General features: G+C 44.1%; 1 protein-coding gene and 1 non-coding gene across 4 annotated transcripts; one reads left to right on the plus strand and one right to left on the minus strand.

The window, feature by feature from the left end:
• Positions 1 to 151: 151 nt before the first annotated feature.
• On the minus strand, positions 152 to 24,598 carry TAF12 (TATA-box binding protein associated factor 12). 3 transcript variants are annotated; one of them, XM_072609591.1, is made up of 7 exons: positions 24,391 to 24,542; positions 15,631 to 15,678; positions 10,992 to 11,243; positions 8,903 to 8,980; positions 7,755 to 7,869; positions 970 to 1,058; positions 152 to 608 (listed from the first exon to the last, which is right to left on the minus strand). In XM_072609591.1, exons 3-7 carry the CDS (start codon positions 11,157 to 11,159, stop codon positions 573 to 575), a joined length of 486 nt encoding a protein of 161 aa, XP_072465692.1. In that variant the 5' UTR covers positions 11,160 to 11,243; positions 15,631 to 15,678; positions 24,391 to 24,542; the 3' UTR covers positions 152 to 572. The 3 variants fall into 3 exon arrangements, with proteins under 3 accessions (XP_072465692.1, XP_072465691.1, XP_072465690.1); XM_072609590.1 differs by lacking the exon at positions 15,631 to 15,678 and having other exon boundaries at positions 24,391 to 24,598; XM_072609589.1 differs by lacking the exons at positions 15,631 to 15,678; positions 24,391 to 24,542 and adding an exon at positions 11,910 to 12,014.
• Positions 24,599 to 27,683: 3,085 nt separating this feature from the next.
• LOC140509398 (U11 spliceosomal RNA) lies at positions 27,684 to 27,826 on the plus strand. The gene has a single exon (XR_011968722.1). It is a non-coding gene; the product is annotated as a U11 spliceosomal RNA (small nuclear RNA).

Genomic DNA, 27,826 nt, shown 5'->3' on the forward strand with positions numbered 1-27,826 from the left:
ATTCTGGAAAACTCTAGTAGTGGGTCCTGAGATGTCTAGTTAGAAATGCAATACTGCCCCCTGCTGTCTACAGAGTTGTATCCCCATTGTCTCCCCATCTCTTCACTCCTTTATCCCCAAAGGGGATGCACCAGGACAGTGCACCCTGCACTGATAGATTAATAACATCTTTATTTTTGAAAAACAAATCAAAGTCATATTCATATAAACACTGACATTACAAAGTACGGGGAGGAGAGGGAAACAGAAACCTCTACTGTCGCACCAAACAAGACCAGAATGCTCTCTGTCCCTTGGACAACCACTTAGGATAAACCACAAATCAAACCTCCTTTGGGCTGAGATACTTTGCTCCCTTTGGAGAGGGCAAGTGAAAGGGAAGGGAACTGGGACCATATAATGGCTAGGTTTTTTTGGCAGGTCTCCTCAGTCACTATAGATATTGCTGTACTGTTAATAAAAATATATATGCTTCTCTTTAAAGCATAAAAAAAAATTCCCTAGGCGATATTGCGGAGGCCTCTCCAGTGTCTCCAAATGCAGTGCTGTCTTCTCCCTGCCCCTCCCATGGACTATTTCTTGGTTGTTTTGCGGATCAAGGCCATTCTCTGAAAGAGAAAGAAAGATCACATTCAAGCTACTCATAAGGCAAGGATGGTGGTCTGTTCACTGGGTAAGAGGAAAGGAGACGTGATGTTATTTCCTGGGTCTGGGAACAAAGTTTCAAAACAGTGAAGACTTGTAGGAGGCCTAGTACATGTTTCTGCAGCTATGGTTCTTACGTAAAACTTGACGGCACCAACTGAGCCCATGGAAGACAGCAGATGCACACATCCTGCACACAGGATGGGCCAACCTGCCACCGAGGGGCTCCATGTCTCCAATGGCCCGTCTTGGCGGGTGGAGACTAAAGGACATGAGGACAGCTGCTCTGTCCTCCTCTCTCTTGCAGCCCACCCTCCTCTGTACCTGTTTGTGAGCCTCTGTGGTGCAGGCCTTTTTGTAGGGTCGGATTTCTTCTGAACCAAAACCTGGGATCCACATGTTCCATTGGCGCTCTGGAAGACAGAAGGATGCCCAGGTGAGGGGGGGAAGCCTGCTGATGGTCAGGAGGTCCTGAAATCTAAGTAGATCAGGGCCTCCTCTTTCATGACTGATAAGAGGAGGCGAGGCTTCTCTAACCTGCCTGGGACCATGCTGATTCCTCCTGGCCTTCAATCCCATGTGTATCATTCTCCCACGGCGGGAGGAGGACGTACAATTTGAGTAAGTCTTTGACCACTGGTTATGTAATTGCACTTAGAAGGGACAGATGAAAAATCCTGGAAATCCCTATGTTTCCGCCTTAAGTTTGAAGGTTTTTGGATGAACTAACCATGTTACAGACCCACACACACATTTTTAATCCAGAGAGAGGCATGCGTATTCACTAGTTCCTGCTCATGCCCCCCAGATGGGGCCACGTCTGCCTGTTCTTTCCATGCCATGGGATACACTAGCTCCCCTGGGCTTCATCAAGGATGGTTGGGGTTCTCCCTGGTAGGTGGAAGTTACAGGGGGTTGGGTCCTTGCTAGCTCAAAGACTGTTCTCCTTGGCAGAGAAAACAGGAGTCAAAGAAGAGTTGAGCACCTTAGCTTTCATGGTCTTTCCTTAACATCTACTCCACCATGAGCAGTGTGCCTATCCATTCTGTGATCTTCCCCTTTTTCCCAATAGAGTTTAAAAAAAATACTTTTCTATTCCATCACTGAGGCTCTCTTCTCCTCACTTTGTCCCTATCCAATTAGTGCTAAGTGCTGGGGTTGGGGGGGGGGGGGGGGAGGAGCATACAAAACATGAATAAGGAATGGTCCTTGCCTTTATGAAATTTATAAGAAATTATAAAAGATATAATATATAATTGCTGTAGGAGATTTGGAAAAACAGGTACACCAATGCATTGCTGGTAGAGTTGCAAACTGGTCCAACCATTCTGGAGAACAATTTGGAACTATGTCCAATGGGCTATAAAACTGTGCATACCCTTTGACCCAATAATATTACTACTAGGTCTGTATCTCAAAGTGACCAAAGAAAAAGAAAAAGGACCTATATGTACAAAAATATTTATAGCAGCTCTTTTTTTGAAAAAAAATTATTTGTTTTCAGTTTTCTACAATCACTTCTATATATCTTAGATTTTCCCCCCTGCCCTCCCTGAGATAGTGTGCAATCTTATATAGGTTCTACACATACATTCTTGTTAAATACATTTTCACCTTAGTCATGTTTGCATAGAAGAATTAAAATGAATGGGAGAAACCATCAAACAAAACAAAACATAACACAAGGGAAAATGGTCTGCTTCATTCTGTGATCCAATTTCATAGTTGTTCTCTGGATGTGGAAGGCATTGTGCCTCAAGAGTCCACTGGGAATTTTTTAGGTCCTTACATGGCTGTGATGAAGGGCTAAGTCTACCAGAAGAATTCCTTGTATTCCCCAATTGATAAATGGTCAAAGGATATGAACAGGCAATTTTCAGAGGAAGAAATTAAAGATATCTATAATCATATGAAAAAATGCTCTAAACCACTATTGATTAGAGAGATGCAAATCAAAACAACTCTGAGGTACCACATCACACCTATAAGATTGGCAAACATGACAGAACAAGAAAATGATAAATGCTGGAGAGGATGTGGGAGAGTTGGAACACTAATTCATTATTGGTGGAGCTGCGAGCGCATCCAACCATTCTGAAGAGCAATTTGGAACTATGCCCAAAGGGCTACAAAAATGTGCATACCCTTTGACCCAGCAATATCGCTACTAAGACTGTATCCACAAGAGATCATAAAAATGGGAAAGGGTCCCACATGTACAAAAATATTTATAGCAGCACTCTTTGTAGTTGCCAAAAACTGGAAGTCAAGGGGATGTCCATCAATTGGGGAATGGCTGAATAAATTATGGTATATGAATGTGATGGAGTACTATTGTGCCATAAGAAATGATGAACAAGAAGACTTCAGAGAGGCCTGGAAGGACTTATATGACCTGATGCTGAGTGAAAGGAGCAGAACCAGGAGAACTTTGTGCACAGCAATGACCACAGTGTGTGAGAGTTTTTTCTGGTAGACTTGGAATTTTGTAATAACACAAGAACTTCTTATAAAAAAAAAAAATCCCAAAGGTGGTTCTCAAGGCAAAATGCCTTCCACACTCAGAGAAAGAAATATGGAAGTCATTTGCAGAATGTAGCAGATCATGTTTGTGTATGTGTATGTGTTTGTGTATCATGTTTTGATTTGTTATATGATTTCTTTCATTTATTTTAGTCTGACTACATAGCATGACTATAGTGAAAATATACTCAATAGGAAAGTATATGTAGAACCTATACAGAATTGTATGCAGTCGTGGGGAGGGAGGGGGGTAGTGGGGGGTAGGTGTGGGGGGGATAAAATCTCAATTGTATGGCAGTGATTGTTAAACATTAAAAAATAATAAAAAAAAAAAAAAGAATTCCTTGTACACTGTGGTTGTTGCTGTGTACAAAGTTCTCCTGGTTCTGCTCCTTTCTCTCAGCATCAGTTCATATAAGTCCTTCCAAGCCTCTCTGAAGTCTTCCTGTTCATCATTTCTTATAGCACAACAGTATTCCATTACATTCATATATTACAACTTGTTCAGCCATTTTCCAGTTGATGGGCATCCCCTTGATTTCCAGTTCTTGGCCACCACAAAGAGAGCTGTATAGCAGCATATGTATGAAATACTGTTGTGTTATAAGAAATGACAAGCAGGATAGGCTCAGCAAAATATGGGAAGACTTACATGAACTGATAAAGTGAAGTGGGCAGAACCAGAAGAATACTGTACACGGTAACAGCAACAATGCAATGATGATCAACCATGAAAGACTTAGCTACTCTGATCAATAAAACAATCCATGAAAATTCCAAAGGGCCCATACATAATGAAAAATGCTCTCCATCTCCAGAAAAAGAATGGATGAACTCCGAGGGCAAACTGAAGTATACTTTGAAATTTTTTCTTTACTTTCCTTGCCTTTTTTTTCCAACATAGCTAATATGGAAATGTACTCTGCATGACTTCATGTGTGTAATTGATATATTTCTTGCCTTCTTAATGGATGGGGAAGGGGTATGAGGTAAGGAATTTGGAACTCAAATTTTTAAAAATGCTAAAGTAATTAAAAAGTGAAGAAATAAGATAAATAAAATACAAAGTGACATATAATGTGCAAAATAAAATGTGCAGAGTATGAGCAAAGCCTATGCAAAGTACGAGGGGCAGAATGAACGTCAACTTTGGGGAGCCGAGAAGTCAGAGAAAGTCTTTGTGGAAGGGCTTGAATTCAACATCAAGGGTAGATGGATGTGCAAGGCAGGGGTGGGGGGACAATTACCTGGCCTTCTTCAACCACGTCAATTCAAAGCCAGTCTGAGGACCTTGCTACTGTGCTCTATAGAGCACCAGGCTTTGTCTGGCCACATGGGTAGAAACTTACTGAGTAGAGTTCAAGAATTCAGGGCCCACTTACTGATCTTGTTCTGACCAGTAACTTACACTGGATGCGGGTGTAACATTCATAATAGGATTTACTTTGGGAAGGTTTTTAACTTCCCAAAGACAACATGAACAGTAGAAAGAGCACTGGGCTTTGGGGTCCAAGAACCTGGGTTCAAACCCTGCTTCTGTCCCTTACCACTTGTATGACACTGGAAAAGTCATTTGCCTTCTATGATCCTAGGTTTCTTCATCTGTAAAATGAGAGGCTGGATCATGCAGCTCTCAAACAATAAGCCCCTATAAGGCACTTCTTATGAGTCAGGCACAGGGCTAAGTCATAGACATGAACTCAATAAAATGCTGGTTGGTTACAACACCTAGTAGGACTCCCTGGCATCAGAAAGCATGTAATATTGAACAGAAAGCATTGCTAGAACACTTTAAAGTCTGCAAAGCCCTTCACAATTATTATCTCATTTGATCCTTACAACAAGCCTGGGAGCTGGGTGCTGTTATTTTACAGATGAAGAAACTGAGGCAGAGAGAATTTAAGTGTCTTGCCCAAGGTCTCACAGCTAACTAACTCACATGGACCTTTTAGTTCCTTGCACAAATGCTTTGCATATGATAACCACTCACACTGATGTAAGCTCTTTAGGATTTTGTTGTTCAATTGTTTTTAGTTGTGTCTGACTCCTCCTGACCTCCTTTGAGGTTTTCTTGGCAGATACTGGAGGAGTCTGCCATTTCCTTCTCCAGCTCATTTTACAGATGAGGAAACTGAAACAAATAAGGTTAAAGGTTAAACAACATGCCCATACAGTTCTTCAGTGTCTGAGGCTGGATTTGAACTCAGGAAGATGAGTCATCTGACTCCAGGTTTGGCTTGGCACTCTATATACTATGCCACTCAGCTGCGCGTTTTTGTATTTACAAAGTGCTTTTTCCACAACTCTGTGAGATAGGCAGTTTTAAATTATTATCATCCCTATTTTAGACCTGAGAAAATGGATGTAACCCTGGGGAAAAATGCCCTCCCAAAAAGATGTGGTCATAGAGAGCTGGTTGTTCAGAAGGTGGGGGTGGGGTGGGGGGGAGAGAACGTTTGCTGTTTGTGGGCAGACATTATTTAGAGTTCCCCGGGAGTTGTAGGCTTTTGACCTTGAAGGAATTTCCTTCTGGGAGAGGGTAAGCAGAAAAGCCTGGAGAAGAGAAAGAGAAGGGGCCAAGTACGGAGGCACGCTCTGAGGAGAGCCTGAAGTAGGCTTGCAGCCCCTCACTAAGTCAGGCAGAGAGCATCAGGAGAGAATAGACTAGGAGTGGAAGCCAGGTGCTGACCAGAGCAGGGTGCCAAAAGCAGAGAGATGCAGAAAAACTGGGCCAGGCAGAGGAACGGGAAGCAACTCGTGCTAAAACCTGGGACCTGTGTGGCTGGTGAGATAATTGATGTCCAGTGTGTTACTATAAACCACAAGAGACAGTAATGAAGCGCCTGCCCTAGACTAGTCTCTGGGCTTTGGGTTTCTTCCTCTATAAAAAGAAAGGGTGGGATTACATGGTCTCTTAGGTCCCTTTCTACCTTCTATATTACAGGATTCTATGAACTGATTTATTGAAATCCCTAATACTGTGTTCATGCATCTATATGTAGTACTCTTACCTACTGTTTCACCTAGTCGCTAAATGAATAATAAGTGGTTTCACTATTTAATGGGCTAACTTCTAGAAAATAAATAGGTCTACCCATAGTTTGAAGTGCTAGGGAGTGGGCAGGAGGAACAAAACCAAACCAAACTTTGGCATGATTCATTTACAAAAATTCTTGGATTCAGGTCAGGGGTCAGTAAATTAGAATAGCTCACGCCAGTTTTTGATTCAAATCATTGACAGATATGGGCTTCTGTGTAAACCAAGACATGCTTACACTGTCTGATCACAGCCGGCATGGGGTGGGGTACAGGTATCTGGCAAAGACCTCTACTACCTGCTGCTGATACTGATGCTCAGGGAAGAGCTGAAGAGACACGGGGACGCTACTTCCAGAGGCTCCTCAACTTCTACCCACTGAGGAGCTGGCCTTTCCCATGCTCTGCCTTGAGCTAGGGAGTAAACTAGGTTAAACTTGCTTCTAGGTCTTGGAAGACACTTACTTCAGTCAGTTTTTTTAAATAGCTAAAAACAGTTGTGCCAGTGGTTATTATTTTCATGTGCCCTATCTCTTTGGCAACAAAGCAAGCTGGTTAAGGATGAAATGGTGATCTTCCTTCTATCCCCTGGCACAGAGTAGGCTTTCAAGGACTTTCACATTTAGGTCCCAATAGCTCACTTTGCACAGCCTCCACTCTAAGCAAAATGACACCTTGCCAAGTCCTGAAAATGCTCGGAGCATTTGAGCAAATGTGGAAATCTCCTTCCCTGTGGTCCCTACCTCACCAGCTCCTACCTCAGCTATGAAGCCTCCCCTGATCCTCCCACTCCAGATGACACCTCCCTCTTCAGACCAAAGCTCTTGTTTGGACTTTCACATTATGCCTGATGTACAGCTATTTAAGCACATGTCATGTCCCTTATTAGAGCATAAACTCCCAGAGGGCAGGCCCATGTCTTGTTCATAGGCTCTAGGGCTAGCAGGGCTGATCCACTCCCTTTATTTTACAAAAGGAGGAACTGAGACCCAGAGAGCTTAACTGCCCTGCTCAAAATGACTCAGGTGACAAATGACAGGCCAGGGTCTGACTCAGGTCTTTGGAGTCACTTCCCCCCATACTGCACTGCCTGGGTCAAGGGTCATACAAGCATCCACTTGCTCAGTAAATACCTGCTCAACTGAATTACTGAAAAAGACACACTGGATCATGTCTGTGGATTAATTCCTAATGGCTTCAAAGCCTTTATAGCAGCAGCTCACATTTCCTCACAACTCTGTTAAGTCACAAGCACCAGTAACAGCTCCATTTTACAAATTAGGAAACTGAGGCTCAGAGAGGTCCCTCACCCCCAGCTAGTAAATATCAGAGTCAGGACTTGAATCCAGGCCTTCCAACTGCAGAACCAGTGGGTGTACATTCTGCTCTTGGCTGTTTCTCCCAGGGGAACTTGGGGCTTCTTTCCTCTAGTGCCCTCTATGCCATGGTCAATGCTCAGGCACATCACAGTGACTCTAGCCATTGTCCTGGCACTCTCAGGCCTTCTCACAGATCTGCAGCAGTCATTCCAGAGCATGCACATTACTCACCTAAATGCAGCTGGACATCTTTGACCTCTAAAGTGTTAGATTTTCGATGCCGGGCCAGTTGGCACGCTGCCGTCACAACACTCTCGATAAAGTCATCAGCAATCTGTAGTAGCATCTGGAGGGATGGCAGGAAAACAGGCCATATCTGAGCTCTGGCTTAAACTCCAGGGGCAGATGGGTAACTGCAGGGGCAGCTGCCTGAGTCAGACAGGACTCCTGTCAGCAGGGGGTGGGACAGCACAGACAATGTCATGTACTGACCAGGCCTTTACTCTCAGCTATTCTTATAAGCAAATGAGGGCGAATGGCATTTGGTGGACTACTTGTACACCCAACTCTACTCTCTTTGGATGTCCACCAGTCTCCATCCTCTCCTGGGCCAGCTGTTCCTCATCCAGTGGAAGAGCTGACTAATACCTGATCAGGTACAGCACGCACATATAGGGAGTCCAAGAAAAGTACTGTGAGGATGAGTCACCACAAAGCCTACACAACTAGTCAAAATTCAACTGGGAAACAAAACTTTGTCAGCCTCATTGCCCAGCATCAAGCTCAATGACTGTCTGCCTCACCATTCACCCAGATTTCCCCTGGTGTCGTGCAGCAGCCTGGAAACAATGGGCAAAGGAGATACGGCTGGTCTCCATTAGAGCCTGAACTTACTGTCTGCACATTCTACATGATCGACTTTGCTCACCACAGGAGGGCACTCACACCTCAAGGTCTTCTGGCCTCTACCTCCTAGTCAATCTCCTGTGGACCTCCTACAGGGTACCATTAAAGGAGAGGAAAAGAAGGTATGACAGGAAGGATTTGGAGCAGAGGACGTGGATCTGAAACCTAACTCTGCTACTTAATACTTTGGTGACTTCCGTGGGAAAATGGCTTTTCTCTGGGCTTTAATTTCTTCCAATGCCAAAGAGGTTGGGGGTAAATCTTGGTTTATTCTAAGGAAAAACTTCTAACAATTACAGCTGTTATGTGAGACAGGGAGCTGTCTATCACAGAGTATTTAAGCAGAGGCTGGATAACCACCTATCAGGGATATTAAAGAAGGAATTCTCACACTGTGTCAAAGGGGTAGAAAAGACCATTATGGGTCTGGTTGTACACAAGGCTGCTCACCCCGCCTGCACCCATCCCCCTACCTCTTCCACATCTTCATCCAGCTGTTCATTGGGATCTACTTCTCTAACCAGGTCCTGCAATTTCTTCTTAGTTAAAACCTAGTGAAGAGGAAGAATTCTTAGCCATGCTTTAGGTAAATACATAAACAGGTCAATTTGTGATGAGAGTTAAAGACATGGTTAATGTAAATTCTGCCCTGTAGCTGTCTGTCCAGCAATGCAAGGCTCCAAGGTAACCCCCCACCACAGGACCTTGGTTAGAAAATTCCTCCTCCCCCTAGCTCTAACAGCTTCTGAGGAGCATAGGGCTCTGGCAGGAGCACACTTGAGGAAGAACAGGTGGAAAGGACAGCAATGCCTTGCACACCTGGAGAAGCAACGTAAACCAGGAAGGTGTAAAGATTCTGAGAACTTGGGGGACTGCAGAGATGCCCGAGGACCCCAGGGCAGGCAAAGGCACCAAGGAACCATCTAAGTTCTGCTTGCTGTGCTCCACTGCCCCCATGGCCACCTCCTGGCTTTGTTGACCAGGGGGAGGTTTCCTGCTAAACCTGACCTTTTATTCTCTGCACAAAGGGCCTCTTTCTGAGCTTCACTTGGGATCAACAGCCTTACCTTTCTCCCAGTTGTGCAGGCTAGAAGCGCTGGGGGTCTGATCTTTGGTTCATCCCACTCTCTTTTCTCATATCAAATTACTAAGTTATACTGATTCTTCCTTCAAAATGTGTTTTGGATTTGTCCCTCCATTAGATGTTGCTCCCCTGACTCATGTCTCACACCTGGGCTACTAGAATAAGTTCCCCACCTCTTCAACCCACCCTTAGGGTCCCTCAAACTCCCAGTGCAGCAGAACAAAATTAAATGTAACCGGAAGCATTTAACAAAATAAGTAAAAATTCATTACGCAACAGTGGAAGGACTGCTGGATTTGGAGACAAAGAACTTCTGTTCAAATCTGACTTAGACTCTAGGACCCCAATTAACAACTCTGGGCCCCAAGTTGCTCATCAATAACACAGAGGTTAGACTACATAATGTCTGACATCCTTTTCAACTCTAAATCTACAATCCTACCTACCTCCTTAGAGGCAGCTAGGTGGCTCAGTGGATAGAGTGCTGGGCCTGGAGTCAGGAAGACCTGAGTTCAAATCCAGCCTCAGATGTTTATTTACAAGAGCAAAATCACTTAACCTCCATTTGCCTTAGTTTCCCCAACTGTAAAACATGAGTAATGACAATATCTACCTCACGGGAGAGTCGTTCAAATGAGATATTTGTAAAAATGTGCTTAGCATAGTACCTGACAGATAGTAGGTGCTGTAGAAATGCTTATTCCCATCCCTTCTTTTTCCTGGCTTATTTCACAATCCTATCTCCCACTCCCCTCCACCTTATAGCCAAGTTGGCCTATTTGTTTTCTGCACTACGCTGTGCCTTTGTATAGACTGTCTGCTGTAAGTGGAAAATTCTCCCTCCTTATGTCCAGCTCCCACTCAAAGCTCAGCTTCAGGGCCCCCTCTTTAAATCCCCCCAGCTGCTAGTGCTCTTCCCCTCTCCCAAATTATTCTGTATCTAAAGTGTGTATATGCTGTAGACTCTTTAAGTTCCTTGAGGATGAGGACTACCCTGTTTCTGCATCCCTAGTGCCTAACATATTTTCTTTTTTGTGGTCTGGATCTTTAATTTCATTTGTGCAAAAGCCTGTTGCCAGTGAGGACACTTCCTCTGCCAGTGCTGATGGGCCATTCATAGTTTTAGAGCGGTGATTTGCCCAGGGTAACAAGCTGGAGTGTCAGAGGCAGGACTTAATCCCAGTTTGTAATGACCAAGGCTATCCCTCTATCTACTACACCCTTCTGCCTCTCACCTGCCACACAGTAGGTGCTTAATTATAACAACTGAGGTCTCAGAATGGTGGCTGGGTTGAAGAAAATATAGAACTAAATTAAGAAAGCTACAGCTCAACTGACTCAAACATGCTTATCCTATTCTTTTCTAATAATTTACCCCAACGCTTGTATATATTCCCTTTATCATAGAGAAATAACACCGGCATTAGTAAACAATGAACAAAGCTCCCAGAAGCCCATGCCGAAAGGACAACTGATACCTGATTGCTTTCTGGACTAAGACGCCCCCCTGCCCCTGGGGGGCCTGGCATCTTTCCCACTGTGGTACTGTTGGCCATGGACCCCTGAGGGGGGGTGCTGGAAGGTTCCGGTTTTATGGATGAAAAGTTGGAGAGATTGATCAGGGCTGAGGGGCCAAACTGGTTCATAATCTGTCGAGCTTTGGCCTTCAGTTCATGGAGCTTGTCAAGGTCCTGTTTTTTTTTGGGATTATGGGGACCGAGGCCAATCAACTGGGGAAAGAAAACATAAAAATATATTTTAGAAGCATCAGTAACAAAGGGTGGACATTTTAAAAAACTGTGTGTTTGTTAGATTTTTTCAGAATCTGAGTTCACCTCAAATGGTCACAAATTAATACCTTTGATTATAAAAATGGAGAGAGAAACGAATGCATAGCTTTTCCCTGACATTTGGAAATCATCTCTCCTTTAACAACTCTCTGAAAGGGTCTTCAGAACAGAAAGAAGACAAACAGACCAAAAAGTCATACACAGACACTGACTGGAAAGAGTAAGATATTTCTGAGGTTTATATAAAAACAGAACATTTGGTGAAGACATAGGATCATCTGGGGAAAATATGTGTTAAATTCAAATAACCAAAAAGAAACTCCACTTATACACCATAACCACCTCTGCAGAAAGGGGCACAGCCCCAGTGATTCAGAAATTAGTAACTCATGTTAACTGACACACCACATCATGCACTGACACTCAATGCAGTTATGTCCAATAAGCACAAAGCTTAACAATTTTAAGAGTAAGTTATCTTTTGGTTCTGTTAATCGTGCCAGATCAGCCTTTTAAAAATGGCCTGAGCCTGTTAGCATGACAAGATGGTGCACACTCAAAAACTTTGGCCACAGATGCCATGGTCGCATTAATTAGCTTACTTACAGCTATCTGAGCGTCTAGATCTTTAATTACATCAGCAACTGCTGTGAGCCCGGTGAAAGGAGGAGCAGCCATTGCCTAAATCTTTCTGAAAGTAAACAACTGGCACCAGACAACTTGGGCTATCAGGTCTTAGCCAGAGAGAGGAGGCAGTGGAGGCTGCTTGTCCTCAATGAGCACCCAGAAAAACGGCCTGCCTGGCCACACGAAGCCAGTGTTATTAAGGCTTGCTGCCGGGGGTGCCCACCAGCTCCTGGAAGGGTAAATGTCTATTGTTAGGAATGAGCTCAGAGCAGATAAAACTGACAGCAGCCTACCAACAGGTGGGGATGTGCAGTCTGGCTGTACCACCACAGGGTTGGGGCTGGAATCAGTATCAGACCAATCCTTTCAGAACTTTGGCAAACTCTGAGTAGTGCATGTGTGCACATGTGTGTGTGCGTGTATACACATGTACCTCTCTGCCCTATCCCTGACCACGACTCTAATGTGTCCCTGTTTAAAAAGTGCATTCTGTTGTCTCACCTCTCAGCACTAGCTTACTAATGGAGTGCTCACAATGACTGGTTTCACACAGGCAGACTCTGCTGCTTCACTGTAGCACAGTGGTTTGTGGGGGCTTATTCCAGTGGAAAGCAAACTGGCTGGTCACACCACATTAGAAAGGCTGCAAGAAGAGGCCCTGTGATGCACACTATGTGTTGGCTGTCCAGGGACCAGTCTTGTCCAAACAAAGATTGGATAAGATGGCCTCTCAGGCTCCTTCCTACTCTGAGATTTTTTTTTTAACCATAACAACTCATGAAGACTACACACAAATGGGTAGAGAGGTTGTGATCTGTGTTGCTGAAATACATATTTTTGAGGTATTAAAGTAATGATGAAAAGTGTTCTACAAAAAGCTACAAACTGGCCAGAGAACCCATGAAGATCAGTGCAGACGTGCTCCCTTTAAACTCTGCTGATTCCATGACAAATCCTACAGGTACTTGAAAGATCCTTGTTGGAGAACATAAAGTCAGTGTCTTCTTTCTGGCTCTAGGCTCATGTTTCAAACACTTAAGATGAAACTTCTAATATGTGTGGTGGGATAAAAAATAAATAAATTGGTTACCTAGAGGTTTCTCATTAATGAACTCTCTCATGACAAGACTTGAACTGCATATAAACCATGAATGACAAGCACAGGACACAACATGAACAATCACACAGTTAACTCGAGAGTGACCTAAGGCATAATCCCAAAGAGATTTCTCCTTCACCTGTTCTCAGAACATTTTGTATTCTTGCACATTTAGCACTTTCTAAACTCTATTTACCTTATTACAATTTCACTTTTCCGACTACAAGTTAAGATCCTCGAAAGCAGGGACATATCGCAATGATCATCTTCTCTGCTCCACGGCTCTATGCCCCATACAAGGTAAGGGACACTTGCTAATTGAATGCATGTATTGGGCTTCTAGATTCTCACAGGTGTTATCTACATGTACTGCCTCTTCCAGATTATAATCCAGTCCTCATGATCATGCTCAAATGTCTACCAGGGGTAGGGAACCTGTGGCCTCGAGGCCACAGGTGGCCCTCTAGATCCTCAAGTGCAGCCCTTTGACTAAATCCAAACTTCACAGAACAAATCAAACAAAGATTTGTTCTGTGAAGTTTGGCAACATGCTCAACTATTACAAATCTTGTCAATTCTGCCTCCAAATTTACCATGCACCCATTTCCTCTCTTCCATTAGCACTAACTTTATGAAGAGACCAAATCAACAATAGAGAATCAATGAATTTCAAACTTCTTAGCTTAGTATTCAGAGATGTCCATAATGTGGCCTCTTTACATTCTTGAAGAGCTAGCCTCTAAATCCCACCTCTTCATTTCCTATTTTGTTGTCCTTTTGAAGAATGCCTGGAAACCATGAACAGTTTCGCAAGGACAAACTTGACTCCAATTTACTTGATGAAGGCTTACTCTTAAGGATATTTTACCCCCAAATTAATGTTTCTTTTTCTTCTGATGATGATGAAGATGCCTTCTGTGTTGCTGACCTTGGAGACATCCTCAAGAAACATGTGGGATGGTACAGAGCATTTCTTCGAATATATTTTTTATGCTTCAAATGTCACAATGGCAGAGCTAGAAAGATGTTTGCTACTCCAGGAGCAGGGTTTGAATGTCCTATGCTAGCAAGACTGAAATACCTCCAAAGGGCATCATCTAGGCACCTTTAAGCAAATGTCACAAATTAAGTACACTGACAACAAGGGAGAGAAAATGACTTCTGACAGTGAAGTCAAGTGAATGAAAACTACCAGAGATCACTGGACAAAGTTCATTTTGCAGACTGTTACTGCTAACTCCAAAGCTGTCTGTCATCTACTTGTTGAGTTTGGTGCCATTCAAAATAAGTAGGCTGTCTCTGATCTGGAAAAAACCAAAACACTGAATATGAATGTTGCCGGAGTCAGTTTCATGTGTGAAATGATTGCATGGATCCAGAAACCTTTGTATAAGCAGTTTCTGATGCCTGATGTATCTCTGACATTAAGGTTGTCCACCTAATACTGGTTGGTGGTGGCTTATCTGGTTCTGAAGTGGTCGAGCTTAAATATGAACAGATAACAAGTGTAATCCACCCAACACTGGTCAAATATTTTCCTTCTGAATCTAGAGTCAGACATATCTGACCAGAGATACACTATGTTGCATTCCTTTTGGACTTGGGGTTAACATCATTATCCAAAAACCAAAAACCAAACAACCTATATTAAAGGAATACAGAGGTTCTGATGAAGAAAATGATGAAAATGACCAAACCTTTATGTATCATGTGAATGATGGAGAATATCAAACGTTGAACAGCATCTCATTTGATCAGGCATGGTAAGATGTGGAAGACACTTAACCAGATGTGAAATATTACTCTTCTAGCATATGAGGACCAATAGGTTAGTGTCTGGATCAAATTGTGCAATGCTGTGCTTTACCAGAAATACATGTTGAAGCTTGTAGGTGGTTTTAAAACATGGGTGCTTGTCCTGTAGCTACTTTCCCTTTCAGTGACTTCCAGAGCCCCTCTCTACATTGTGACCTCTAAGCCAGAACTGCCATGCAGGCAACAAACCAAGGAGCAGAAGCTTTCTAAGAAGTCAAGGCCCAGGATGGGGCCACTGTCTAAGGCTTGTACAGCAGAATGGAGCATCATTCCTCAGCATCATTTGTACTTCAGCTAGTATCAACAGAGAGAAACTGTTGATAGCCATTAAATGTAAGTTTAGTTTGAATTGAGAGGATTTGGGGAGCGTATTAACTTAATTCTTAAGAGTTTTTAAATGTGTTTGAAGAGTAGCGTTGACTCAGATGCAACAATATGGAAGAGCAGGAGATGAGGTCATACTGGTTCTAGTATGACATTTGTTTTATGTGGATTTTTATTCACTGTTCAATGCTACTAAACGCTTGCCCTCAGCTGTCAAGCATTTGTAACTTGTACAATGGTAGAACAGGTCTGCACTCAAGAGTTTGTGACCTATTTTTCAAATAAAAGTATATTGAATTTTTTTAGTGGGTCTTTGTTTCAGGAAATTTGGGGCCATTAAAAAAAGCCCTGCAACTACCCAAAGTCAACCCCAAAATTCTAAGAGGCATGATGGTGTGGTGGATAGAATACTGGACCTGAAATTAAGAAAACATGGGTTTGAATCCCAGTTGAGAGACTTACTAGCTGTGTGACTTTTGGCAAGCAGACTCTGTATGCCAGTTTCCTTATCTGTAAAATGAAAAGGTTAGATTCAATGACCTCTAATGTCCCTTATAGTTCTAAAAATAATATTCTATGTATGAAAAATCATATAAAAATATTATCAGATAAGTATGTGGCCAGAAAAATAGATGGGCTGGTCACAGAGCAAAAGACACTAGACACTGATGGACAGCCTGCCTGATCCACTGGTATCCACAGAAAGCTAAGAACACCAAGCTCCTACAGACTGGGTGGAGCACTCTATGGTGAATTCATGGGAAGATTAGTGTGAATGGATTGGCAAAAATGGATGGGTTGCAATCTGCTTGATGAAGGGAATTGCTTATATTTAATAGAACCCATATTCAATATGGATATGTTATCTCCTTACTGCACTGCAAGGTCTTTAAGGCAGGAACCATGTCTTTTCTATCTTTTCATTCCCCTATAATCCCCACCCCCAAAAGAAGTACTGATAGGGCATCACATAAACGTAGGGCCCATGCCAGGGGGAGATGTGGAAGGACTACAGGGAAAGAAAGAAGATAGGAATCAGAGGATGATACATATATTTATAGCCAGGAAGGAGCCATCTAATCTAAAGGTCATTGAATCCAATCCCCAGGTTGAATTATGAAGGTTTTATAAAGGACATATGACCTGTCCAAGATCACAGATGTAGTAAGTGGCAAAGCTAGGTTTTAAGATTGGGAGCCTCAAACAAAAGTGGAAAACATAAAGGACCAGTTTCACGTGGCCCTTCAGAGAGGTCCAAAGGGAAAAAAGTCAGCATGGCAGGAAGTTGTGGGCAGCATGAGTCATGTGGTCTACAGGGAATGTGGGATCTAGCCAGAGGGATAGATGGCTTGATGCTCTCCACAAAGAGTTTTCCTGATTCCATTGTGGTTTTTGTTGCTGGGTTAACTAAAATCTGCCCTATAATGCCAAAAGGTATTAAGGACTATTAGAAAAACACAGACCAGCTGGAGTGATGGTACATGCTTGTAATCCCTTCTTCTAGGAGAGGCTGAGGCTAGTCGTTCCCTTGAGTTTGGGAATGCTGAGCTGTAGTATCTTAGTGCCAAATGGGTGCCTACATTAAGTCAGGCATTAATATAGTGAACGCTACAGAGGGTGGGGCCACCAGGCTATCTAAGGAGACTTCACTGGTCCACATCAGAAACAGAACAAATCAAACTTGCATGTAAATCAGAAGGGGAGCCAGGCTTGTGAGCGGCCACCATGCTTCCAGCCTGGGCAAGATAGGGAGATCCCATTGGGAGAGGGGTTAGGAAAAGAAGGGAAGATGAGGAGCAAACATTAATATTCTCAAGGGAGAACCTGGGAAGGGGTACAATGAGCCATGAAGATTGTTGAGAGCAATTGATCAATGAGCATTTATTAAGTGCCTACTATGATCCAGGCATTGTGTTAAGTCCTGAGGATACAAAGGAAGGCAAAAAAGTAGTCACTGATCTTGAGGACCTCATAGTCTAACAGGGAAGACAAAATGCAAACAATTACGTACAATCTCTGATACAAGACAGGATATACTGGGAGTAGTCTCTGAGGGAAAACACTAAGATTAAGGATGACTAAGAAAGGCTTCCTGTAGAAGGTGGGACTTCAGCAGAGACCTGGAGACTGACAAAAAAGTCAGTAAGTGGGGACAGAGCATGAGGAACAGACAGGGAAAATACTCAGGAGTCTGCAGATGGATGCTGTATTAGGAAACAGCCATAAGTCCAGGGCCATTGGATCAGTGTCTGTAGAGGGGGAGAAAGGTATAAGAAGACTGGAGGGAGGAGAGGACTAGGTTATAAAGGGCTTTGAATACCAAAGAGAGGAATTTATATTCAACCTTTGAGTCAGGAGGGAACCCACTGGAATTTACTGGATAGAGGTCAGACCTGCATTTTAGGAAGATCAATTTGACAGATGAGTATAAGATGCATTGGAGTGGGGAGAAACTAGAGGAATGAAGAGCAAACAGGAGGCTACAGAAATAGTCAAGGGGTTAGGTGATGAAGGCATGCACCAGGATGGTAGAAGTGTCAGAGGCAAAAATGAGGGATATAAGGGGCGGAGCCAAGATGGCGGAGTAGAAAGACGCACATACACATAGCTCCGAACCCACAACCCACAGAACGGCTAGAGGGGACCAACTCACGGTGAATTCTGCACCCAGAGGCCACGGAATATTGGAGCGAGGGAGATTTCTGTTCCGGAGAGACCTGCAAACCTCTCGCGGGGGGTCCTTTGCGCTGCGGACTGGGCGCCGGGACTGGGAGCAGAGGGCAGCCCTGCAGCGGCCGCGACACCGTGAGGAAAAGATCCGAGCGGGCTACGGGGACGGGATCGCCAGCGGCGGCACAAGCCCCTCCACCCACAGGTGACGGGGGTCGGTGAGAGAGTCTCTTTGGCGGGTCGAGAGCGGAGTGGGGTGCCCCCATGGCTCGGGCGCCCCCGGGAGATAGAAGCTGAGAGGCGGTTGCAGACAGGGGCTCCCCAAGCGGGCGGGAGCCTGGATCCATTGTGGAAGGTCTGTGCAGAAACCCCCTGAGGGAACTGAGCCTGGGAGGCGGCCCTGCCCCGACCTGACCATCTGAACTTAATTCTCACACTGAATAGCAGCCCTGCCCCAGCCAAAAGCCCTAAGGTGGGAAGCAGCATTTGAATCCCAGTCCCCAAACGCTGGCTGGGAGGACCAGGAGGCGAGGTGGGTGTGAGGACAATATTCAGAGGTCAAGTCACTGGCTGGGGAGAATGCCCAGAAAAGGGAAAAGAAATAAAACTACTGATGGCTACTTCCTTGGAGAACAGACATTTCCTCCCTTCCTTTCTGATGAGGAAGAACAATGCTTACCATCAGACAAAGACACAGAAATCAAGGATTCTGTGTCCCAGCCTACCCAATGGGCTCAGGCCATGGAAGAGCTCAAAAAGAATTTTGAAAATCAAGTTAGAGAGGTGGAGGAAAAACTGGGAAGAGAAATGAGAGGGATGAAAGAGAAGCATGAAAAGCAGATCAGCTCCCTGCTAAAGGAGAACCAAAAAAATGTTGAAGAAATTAACACCTTGAAAACTAGCCTAACTCAATTGGCAAAAGAGGTCCAAAAAGCCAATGAGAAGAAGAATGCTTTCAAAAGCAGAATTAGCCAAATGGAAAAGGAGATTCAAAAGCTCACTGAAGAAAATAGTTCTTTCAAAACTAGAATGGCACAGATGGACGCTAAGGACTTTATGAGAAAGACAGATATCACAGAACATAGCGAGAAGATTGGAAAAATGGAAGATAATGTGAAATATCTTATTGGAAAAACAACTGACCTGGAAAATAGATTCAGGAGAGACAATGTAAAAATTCTGGGACTACCTGAAAACCATGATCAAAAGAAGAGCCTAGACATCATGAAATTATCAAGGAAAACTGCCCTGAGATTCTAGAACCAGAGGGCAAAATAAATATTCAAGGAATCCACAGAACACCGCATGAAAGAGATCCAAAAAGAGAAACTCCTAGGAACATTGTGGCCAAATTCCAGAATTCCCAGGTGAAAGAGAAAATATTGCAAGCAGTTAGAAAGAAACAATTCAAGTATTGTGGAAATACAATCAGGATAACACAAGATCTAGCACCCTCTACATTAAGGGATCGAAGGGAATGGAATAGGATATTCCAGAAGTCAAAGGAACTAGGACTAAAACCAAGAATCACCTACCCAGCAAAACTGAGTATAATACTTCAGGAGAAAAAATCGTCTTTCAATGAAATGGAGGATTTTCAGGTTTTCTTGATGAAAAGACCAGAGCTGAAAAGAAAATTTGACTTTCAAACACAAGAATGAAGAGAACCATGAAAAAGTGAACAGCAAAGAGAAGTCATAAGGGACTTACTAAAGTTGAACTGTTTACATTCCTACATGGAAAGACAATATTTGCAACTCTTGAAACATTTCAGTATCTGGGTACTGGGTGGGAGTACACACACACACATGCACACACGCACACATACATAGAGACAGAGTGCACAGAGTGAATTGAAGAGGATGGGATCATATCTCAAAAAAAAAAAATGAAATCAAGCAGTGAGAGAGAAATATTGGGAGGAGAAAGGGAGAAATTGAATGGGGCAAATTATCTCTCATAAAAGAGGCAAGCAAAAGACTTATTAGTGGAGGGATAAAGAGGGGAGGCGAGAGAAAATCATGAGGTCTACTCTCATCACATTCCACTAAAGGAAAGAACAAAATGCATACTCATTTTGATAGGAAAACCTATCTCACAATACAGGAGAGTGGGGGACAAGGGCACAAGCAGGGTGGGGGGGAGGATAGAGGGGAGGGCATGGGGAGGAGAGTGCAATCCGAGGTCGACACTCATGGGGAGGGAAAGGATCATAAGAGAATAGAAGTAATGGGGGACAGGATAGGATGGAGGGAAATATAGTTAGTCCTATACAACACAACTAGTGTGGAAATCATTTGCAAAACTACACAGATTTGGCCTATATTGAATTGCTTGTCCTCCAAAGGGAAGGGGTGGAGAGGGAGGGAGCTAAAGAAGTTGGAACTCAAAGTGTTAGGATCAACTGTAATGTTCTTACCACTAGGAAATAAGAAATACAGGTTAAGGGGTAAAGAAAGCTATCTGGCCCTACAGGACAAAAGAGAAGACAGAGACAAGGGCAGAGAGGGAGGATAGAAGAGAGAGCAGATTGGTCACAGGGGCAATTAGAATGTTTGGGTTTGGGGGGGGAGGGGATAAAAGGGGAGAAAATTTGTAACCCAAAACTTTGTGAAAATAAATGTTAAAAGTTAAATTTAAAAAAAATGAGGGATATACTAAAGATGTTATAAAAGCAGATGTGACAAGTTTTGAAAACTGATTGGATATGGGAGATGAAAGGTCTCAGCTGCCAGCCTGGGGTAAAAGAGGAGAAAGTGTGGGGGAAAGATAATGAGTTCAGTTTTAGACATTTTACCTTTAAGATCAGATATCCAGTTTGACATCCAAAAGACAGTTGGAGATGCAAGACTTGAGACTGGCAAAAAGTTAGGGGTTGGACTTGTACATTTAAGAATCATCTATATAGAAATAATATTTGAAACTCTGGGAGTTTATATGATGAGGTGACCAAGTGAAATAGTATGGAGGGAAAAGAGGGCCCAGGACAGACTGTGAATGAAGATTCAGGAAAAGAGAAAGCAAAGGAGTGGTCAGACAACTAGGATAAAGAAGTGTCATAAAAATCTCAAAAACAGTGTCAAAGGTCAAGAAGGATGAGGACAGAAAAGGCTATTAGATTTGGGGATCAAGATCATTAATGACTTTGGACAGAACGGTTTTACTTGAATGATGAGGTTGGAAGTCAGATTGCAGAGAATTGTGAGAGTGACAGGAAAGGAAATGGAGGTATCTGTTGTAACTAGCCTTCTTGAGATTAGCCACCAAAGGAAGGAAAAATAGGAGATGGTAGCTAGCAGAGATCGATGGACGAAGTGAGGGTTTTCCAAGGATGGAGGAGACCCAATGTTCATAGGCAGTAGGGAAGAAGGTAGTAGACAGGGAGAGACTGAAGATTAGTGAGACAGCAGAGATGATAGACCGGGCAATCAGGATCACTTCTGTATGCAGAGAGGTTTATTTTGGAAAGGAGAAGGGCCATTTCATGTGAAATGGGGTGAAGGAAAAGACAACAGCTGAGGGCAACTGAGTGAAGTGAGATAAGGAGGGAATAGCAGGGAGCTCTTGGGTAATGCCCTCAATTTTCTTCAATGAAATACGAGGCAAGATTGTCAGCTTAAGAGAAACAGAGCTGTGGAAGGTTTAAGGAGTGAAAAGGTGTGGAAAGAATAATCCTAACAGTAAACTTAAGTGTTAATTTAAGGGACTGAAACCCATCTGACATACAGGTAGCATGTAATACTATACATTATCACTGCTTGTGTCTGAGACCATGAGCTCTCTAAGGATGGAGACTATGTTTTCGCTGGTGCTCTACAAATAAGGAGACTTTAATAAATGCTTGTTGATGTTACGGTCACTTTAAATAAAACTACAGATTGTCAGTGCTGAATCTAGGGGGTGGGTCAAAAAGGATTTAAAGGTTTTTTAAAAATATATGTATATATGAAATGTGTACATACATTTACTATATACACATACATAAACACACACATTTTATTTTAACTACCATTGATAAGTACAGGTATTAAATTATATGAAGAACATTAAAAAAAAAAGAACATGCAAGTTCCAACAAAACAGGATCATAAATGGCTACACCTGTGTTTATAATGTTTGTAATTTATTGACTGTTAATCCCACTCTAACATGTGTATATTGACATTAACATAAATTCCTTGTTTTCCCCATCTCTTCTGATCTCCTTTATTATATATATAACATCAATTTGTTGTCCTTGTTGACTTAATTACATGGTTGCTGTCAATGAAAACTCTTTGGTTCTATTTTCTTCCCTTTGCATGATTTCATTTTCAGTCTTCCCATAGTTCTTAAAGTACTTTCTTGTAATCTAGATTCAATTCATTTCCAAGTAGTTTCCCCAGAGTCACAATTAGAGTCTGCCAGGAATAAAGTATATAAGAAAAGGTTGTTTTTGTCAATCAATAAACATTTATCATGTACTTATTTTATGCCAGGCACTGTGCTAAGTGCTGGGCAAAACAAAGATAAAAGACAGTCCCTGCCCTCTAAGAGCTCACAAACTAAAAGTACAAACAAGCTGTATGCAGCATAAATTGAAGATAATCAGCAGAAGGAAGGCACTAGAATTGAGTGGATCAGGAACGACTTCCTATATAAAGTAGGATTTTAGCTGAGACCTAAGGGAGATGAGGAGGGAGAGAATTCCATGAATGAGAAGCAGCCAGAGAAAATGTCTGGAGCCAATAGATGGAGTGTCTCCTTTGTGGAAGAGCAAGGATGCCAGTGATACAGGACCAAAGAATATAGAGGGGAGGGGATAGGTGGAAGATATAGGAAGACGGTACAAAGCAGGGGGTGGGGACGGGTTATGAAAGGCTTTGAATGCCATATTTGATCTTGTAGATGGCAGAGAGCCACTGGAGTTTACTGAGTAGGGCAGGGACATGGTCAGACCAGATCACTTTGAGAGCTGAATGGAAGATGGAATGAAGTAGGGAGAGACTTATGGATGATGTAAAAAATTTATATAAGGATAGAAAGACACACACATATATGTATATGTATGTATATATGAACACACATATAAACACATAGTACATACACACAATTACTGAAGAAAGATGAACAAAATTATGGCAAATTAACGTAATGAAATATCACTGCGTCTTAAGTAATCACAAATACAAAAAAATCAGAGAAACGTAAAATTACATAATTATACGCTGAAGTAAAGGGTCAAAATAACATTCAGTGCCTGAAGACAAACACTAAGGCGACAAACCGCAGGTCACAAAACAAATGGTATCATATTGTAATCAAAGTTAAGTTCCTGACCTTTTCTGTAAATCTCAAAAGCAGGAAGTGAAAAGTACTGTAATGAGAGCTAGCACTTATAAAGCACTTTAAAGCTGGCAAAAAAGTGCAAATCCTCAGAACCTGTGCTTGACCCTGTACGTGTTATCATCATCCCGGGTTTACATGGGGATAGATAGGGTAGGGTGGGGTGGGAGGAACAGAGGCTGCTGAGGTGAAGGGACTTACCCAGGGTCACACAGCTAGTTTAAGTGTCTGAGCCTGGGTCTTCCCGACTCCAAGTGCTTAACTTTTCAGGGAAGGAAGGGACTGTGTGTGTATCTATCTATCTATCTATCTATCTATCTATCTATCTATCTATCTATCTCTCTATACGTCTACCATATCAAAATAAAATTTAGGAATTTTTAAAAACAATATTTGGATTTGGTAAAGTTTCAGTGTTTTATAAGATTCCAGAACATGCCCTGCACTTCTGGGGGCTGGTCACACTGATCTCTCCACCCAGAACAATCATTCAAATAGCACCCCCAGCAGAGCTTCTCCATCCCTCAGTCCCAGCCTACACTTGGGAGCTGACTGCCCTTCCTCAAGCCCCGATGGCTCTGGCTGCTTTACGGCACGTTTATGTGCAGGGGTGTCTTCCATCCCCTACAAATTAGAAAGTTCCTTGAGAGAAGGGATTGCCTTGTTTATACGTGTACCCCCATAACAACTCGCCGAGGGCCACGGACAGAGAGAGCCCTCATTAAATGCTGTCAGAATCAACCGGTGATGACTTTTACACAAGGTTCCATTCCCAGGATAAATGACGGGGTGAGAAGTAAAGGGGGGGGGCGGCAGGACAGGCTCCCCCCCTTTTGCTCCTGCTCCTCCCGCAGCTAAGACCCCCAAGCTCTTTTCTGTCTCGTACAGCACAGAGGAGATGGTCTTAGGGAGTCTGGGGGAGCTCTGCTCCCTCCCGCCCAGCAGACGCAGCCTCACTCTTCTAACTCCTTCCCGGACAGACCCACGCCCCCTTTTCTAAGTCCAAGCCCCCTCTGACACCCCCTCCCCTCCGTGCCCGGCCCTCCCCAGACGCAGCCCCCTCTTCCGACCCAAGCTTGCCCCCACGGGGGGTCCCGCCCCCTCGGACGCAGCCGCCCCTCCTCCCCCTCCCGCCCCTCAGCACAGTGCCCCGCACGCAGCAGAGGCTCGAGGACTGACTGACGGACGGGCCCCCCTCCCCCAGGCCGCGCCGCCCCCATTTCTCACCCGCAGCCAAGTCTTATCTGTCCATGATCCCCGGGCTCCCAGCCGGCACTAACTTGCACTCCCAACTGCCGGGTCCGACTGGGCTTCCCTCAGCGACTACTTCCGGCAATCGCTCTCCCCGCCTCGTGACCCGGAAGCCCAAAGCCGTTTCCGGGAGGACGGGTCTTACTCGCCCCTTCCCCGCCTCTGACCCCACGTGACCGCCGCCGTGCGCACGCGCGCACTGTACACGCTAGCGTCCTGGGCTGTCGTCGCCCGCTCTGGTGCCGCCTCCGGTAGGTGCGGGCGCTACTTTGTACCCGGGGGCGCCCAGCTCTCCGGGGCCCGCCGGGCCCCCTTCTGCCCAAGTTCATTCATTCAGCAAACATTAGGCGCCTGCGCGCCGAAGGTGGAAAAGTCAGGCCCTGCCCTCCTGATGCCTCCGGTACCGTGGGGGAGGACCGTTCCTTCTTGTATTCGGAAGGAAGTCTTCCCTCCCCGATCCTGCCCGCCTTTTGTTAATCACTTGCTCCCTGTAGAATCTTCACGTCCTGGCCCCTTCCTGCAGTCTTCTTACATAGAACCCCTTTCTAGGCGCACTCCGCAATGCAGCCTTACCAAGGTCTTGACATTCCTCCTACAGGACACTACACCTCCCACCTCTGCACCTTTGCCCGGGCTGTGCCCCCATGCCTGGAACACTCTCCTCTCCGCTCTGGCTCTTAGAATCCCCAGCTTCCTTTGAGACTCAGCTCCAATTCTTCAAGGAGGCCCTTCCTAGTCCTCCCCAGCGGTTAGTGACAAACCCTCTAATACCCTTCCTTCTACTCGGTATTTATCGATGTTCAACCCCACTTCCTCCCCCACTAACTCCTCTTAGAATCTAAGCTGCTTTGGGCAGAGACTTTTTGTTTCCTCAGCTTAATAAATGATTGAATGATTGGTTAATTGATTGGATTTTCTTCTCTGTGCTATGTTATTTCTTACCTGGGAGATCTGTAAACTCCCTGGATGGTAGGAATTGTTTTGTCTCCAAATGCCTGGCTCCCAGCACAGAGGCTGCCTGGCTGGCACACGCAGTAGGTGCTTAGCAAATATTTGTTGAAATAAATAGGAGTGCTGACTTTGTCAAATTTGCGAAGAGCCCCTAGTGGAAGTGGTCAGGAGAGAGAAGTTGTGTTTGTCCTTTGTTCTTGAAGAGGACCATGGCATCAAGATGATGACATGACTTGCAGTTGACTTGGATTTGAGTGAGGGAGGGCTGTGCACGGTCACCAACCTCTGTGGTACCCAGTTACTGTACCACACTTGCTGCCTCATGCACCTTCTTTAAGGAGATAGTGTTGGGAGGGATGACACTGAATTAGGAATCTAGAGACGGGTTCTAGTGCTTGCTGTCCCACGGATGTCTAATGACTTCGGGCTATTGGGTGAACCATGCATACTGATTTCATCTTATGACTCAGTTCTGCAGCTAGCTCAGTTCCCTTTCCATTCAAGTATTCTAGTCCAATTTCTGTCTTGTGAGAAAACTTTATTGCATTGTTTGAACCTAGCCCTACTTGGCTGGAAAGCTGGACCACCTCTACCTGTTGCTTAGAGATCCTTAACTAAGGACCTAAGTTATGCTGACCAGAAACCCAGGCAACTCCAGAGACTAATGAAAGAAGTTGCCTCACAATTATACATCTCAAGCCACCATTAAGATTAAGATTTATCTGAAAACTGACCCCATGCTGATCAGTCATTGTTTCCATGTTTCTTTGATTGAATACAGACGCTAGGGGGAGAAGTGGGAAACCTTTTTTTCTGACTTCATGAAATTCCACCTGTTCACTCTCCCCCTCCTGACTGGAAAGTCTCTAATCTGTCCTCCAAGTAGAAATCAGATTACCTAATTTAGTACCCTGGGTTAACTGTCTTCCTTTAACTAATTGGTCCTTTTTAATTGTTTTTAATGTATTTGGTGTCCAATGCCAAAGCTGAGGTCCCTGGTCCTGATTTAATAAATCAATATGCTTGGAAGCTCCAACCTTTGATTCCCCAGTCATTTCATCCTTCTCCTGCCATTCTAAGAGATACAAGCACACTAGTGTTCTCAGTTTAGTTAAGAGTAATTGGATGAAGGGAGACTTTTTTTTTTTTTTGGCCCAAGGTTGGGTGAGCCTCAGTTTATTCTGCAGGAAAATGGAAAATCTGTATTATTTCTCTCAATTCTTGTGAGGCTCAAAAGAGACTGTGCTTTGCCAGGGCTGAGTTTAGCAAATTCTAAACCTCAATTTTCTCATCTGTGAAATGGGATTGATAATCACAACCCCTTAAACCCATAGTAGCTGCTCAGAGTGATGCGCAAGTCTCCTTATATCTCAGACCCCCCCAAATAGGTGAATTACCTTAGAGTTAGAGACCTGCATTGGTTGGACTGTTAAAAAAAATGCAGTATTATATCCTTTTATTCTGAAGCACTTGGTTTTAAAGAAAGCTTTTGGATACTTTTCTGTTACTTTTATTTATATGTAACACATTATTTAATACAGTCCTGTTAACATATTATTAGGTGAGATATGCAGTTTATTCTTGTTATTCCTGTTCGCTAGTAAAATTCTGTGAGTTTTAAAAAGCGATAGTAAGCGCTCACTCTCCTCTCCCTCTGAGCGCCTCTTCTTGCTCTGGTCTTTCCAAGCCTCACATCTGTTCCAGATGTCCTCTAACAAGTCTTTCAGCAAAGTTGCCTACCCAGACTCAAGGCTTGGACGCGCGGACTTAGCCTGGGGGCTCAGAAGGGGCTGGGAGCCCGGAGACCCGGTCAGACAGGGGTTGACCAGCGTTTATTAGCAACTGCTATGACTGGCAGGGATGCGAAGACGGGAGGGATCTCGGGAAGGGTCTTGGCTGGAGCTGGAAGGCGTCCGGGGGCTTCCCTGGTCTATCTCAGCTCTCAGCGGAGGGAGCTGGAGCACAGACTCCAGCGCCCAAATCCAGAGCTCTCGGATTCCGATACCTCCTCCCCAGCCGCTCTAGCACTGGGAGACTCCGCCCTGAACAGTCCACACCTTCTCACACCCAGAGCAGGGCCAGCCCCTGACTTCCCAGAAGCATCCGCGCGCCTATTTGCATACCAGACCTAGTCTTCAAAAAATAGTGGGGGGGGAACTACTCTCCAAGTCCCCTTCCTACTAAAAGTCCGACAATTGAAAGGAAGCGATGTACTCCACAGAAGCAGAAGCGGTGGAAAGAATCGCTAAGATGGTCTCACCCTTACTGAAGAATGTGTCACTCTGCATCGCTACGGTGACTCCGAGAGCGCTCGCGTTAAAAAGGGCTTCTGTCGTGCATGGCACACGTCGAGCGGCGGGGGTATCCTCAGTCGCTCTTCGTGCGGAATCGACATCAAGAGATTTCGGAAGCACAATTTTTGTTCCCTGGGCAGCTGGTGATCGTTGGTCCTGGCGCCCTT

The sequence above is a fragment of the Notamacropus eugenii genome, chromosome 5 (genome assembly GCF_028372415.1).
Source record: "Notamacropus eugenii isolate mMacEug1 chromosome 5, mMacEug1.pri_v2, whole genome shotgun sequence".
Lineage (NCBI taxonomy): Eukaryota > Metazoa > Chordata > Mammalia > Diprotodontia > Macropodidae > Notamacropus > Notamacropus eugenii.

What these genes read in the sequence shown, in the direction of transcription:
- TAF12 (XM_072609589.1), bottom strand. Translation starts at nt 11,981, where the DNA reads ATGGCTGCTCCTCCTTTCACCGGGCTCACAGCAGTTGCTGATGTAATT. An exon ending in AGATGTCCAGCTGCATTTAG is followed by an intron (nt 1,059 to 7,754) that starts GTGAGTAATGTG and finishes TCTGTCTTCCAG; the next exon opens with AGCGCCAATGGAACATGTGG. An exon ending in CCACAGAGGCTCACAAACAG is followed by an intron (nt 609 to 969) that starts GTACAGAGGAGG and finishes TTTCTCTTTCAG; the next exon opens with AGAATGGCCTTGATCCGCAA.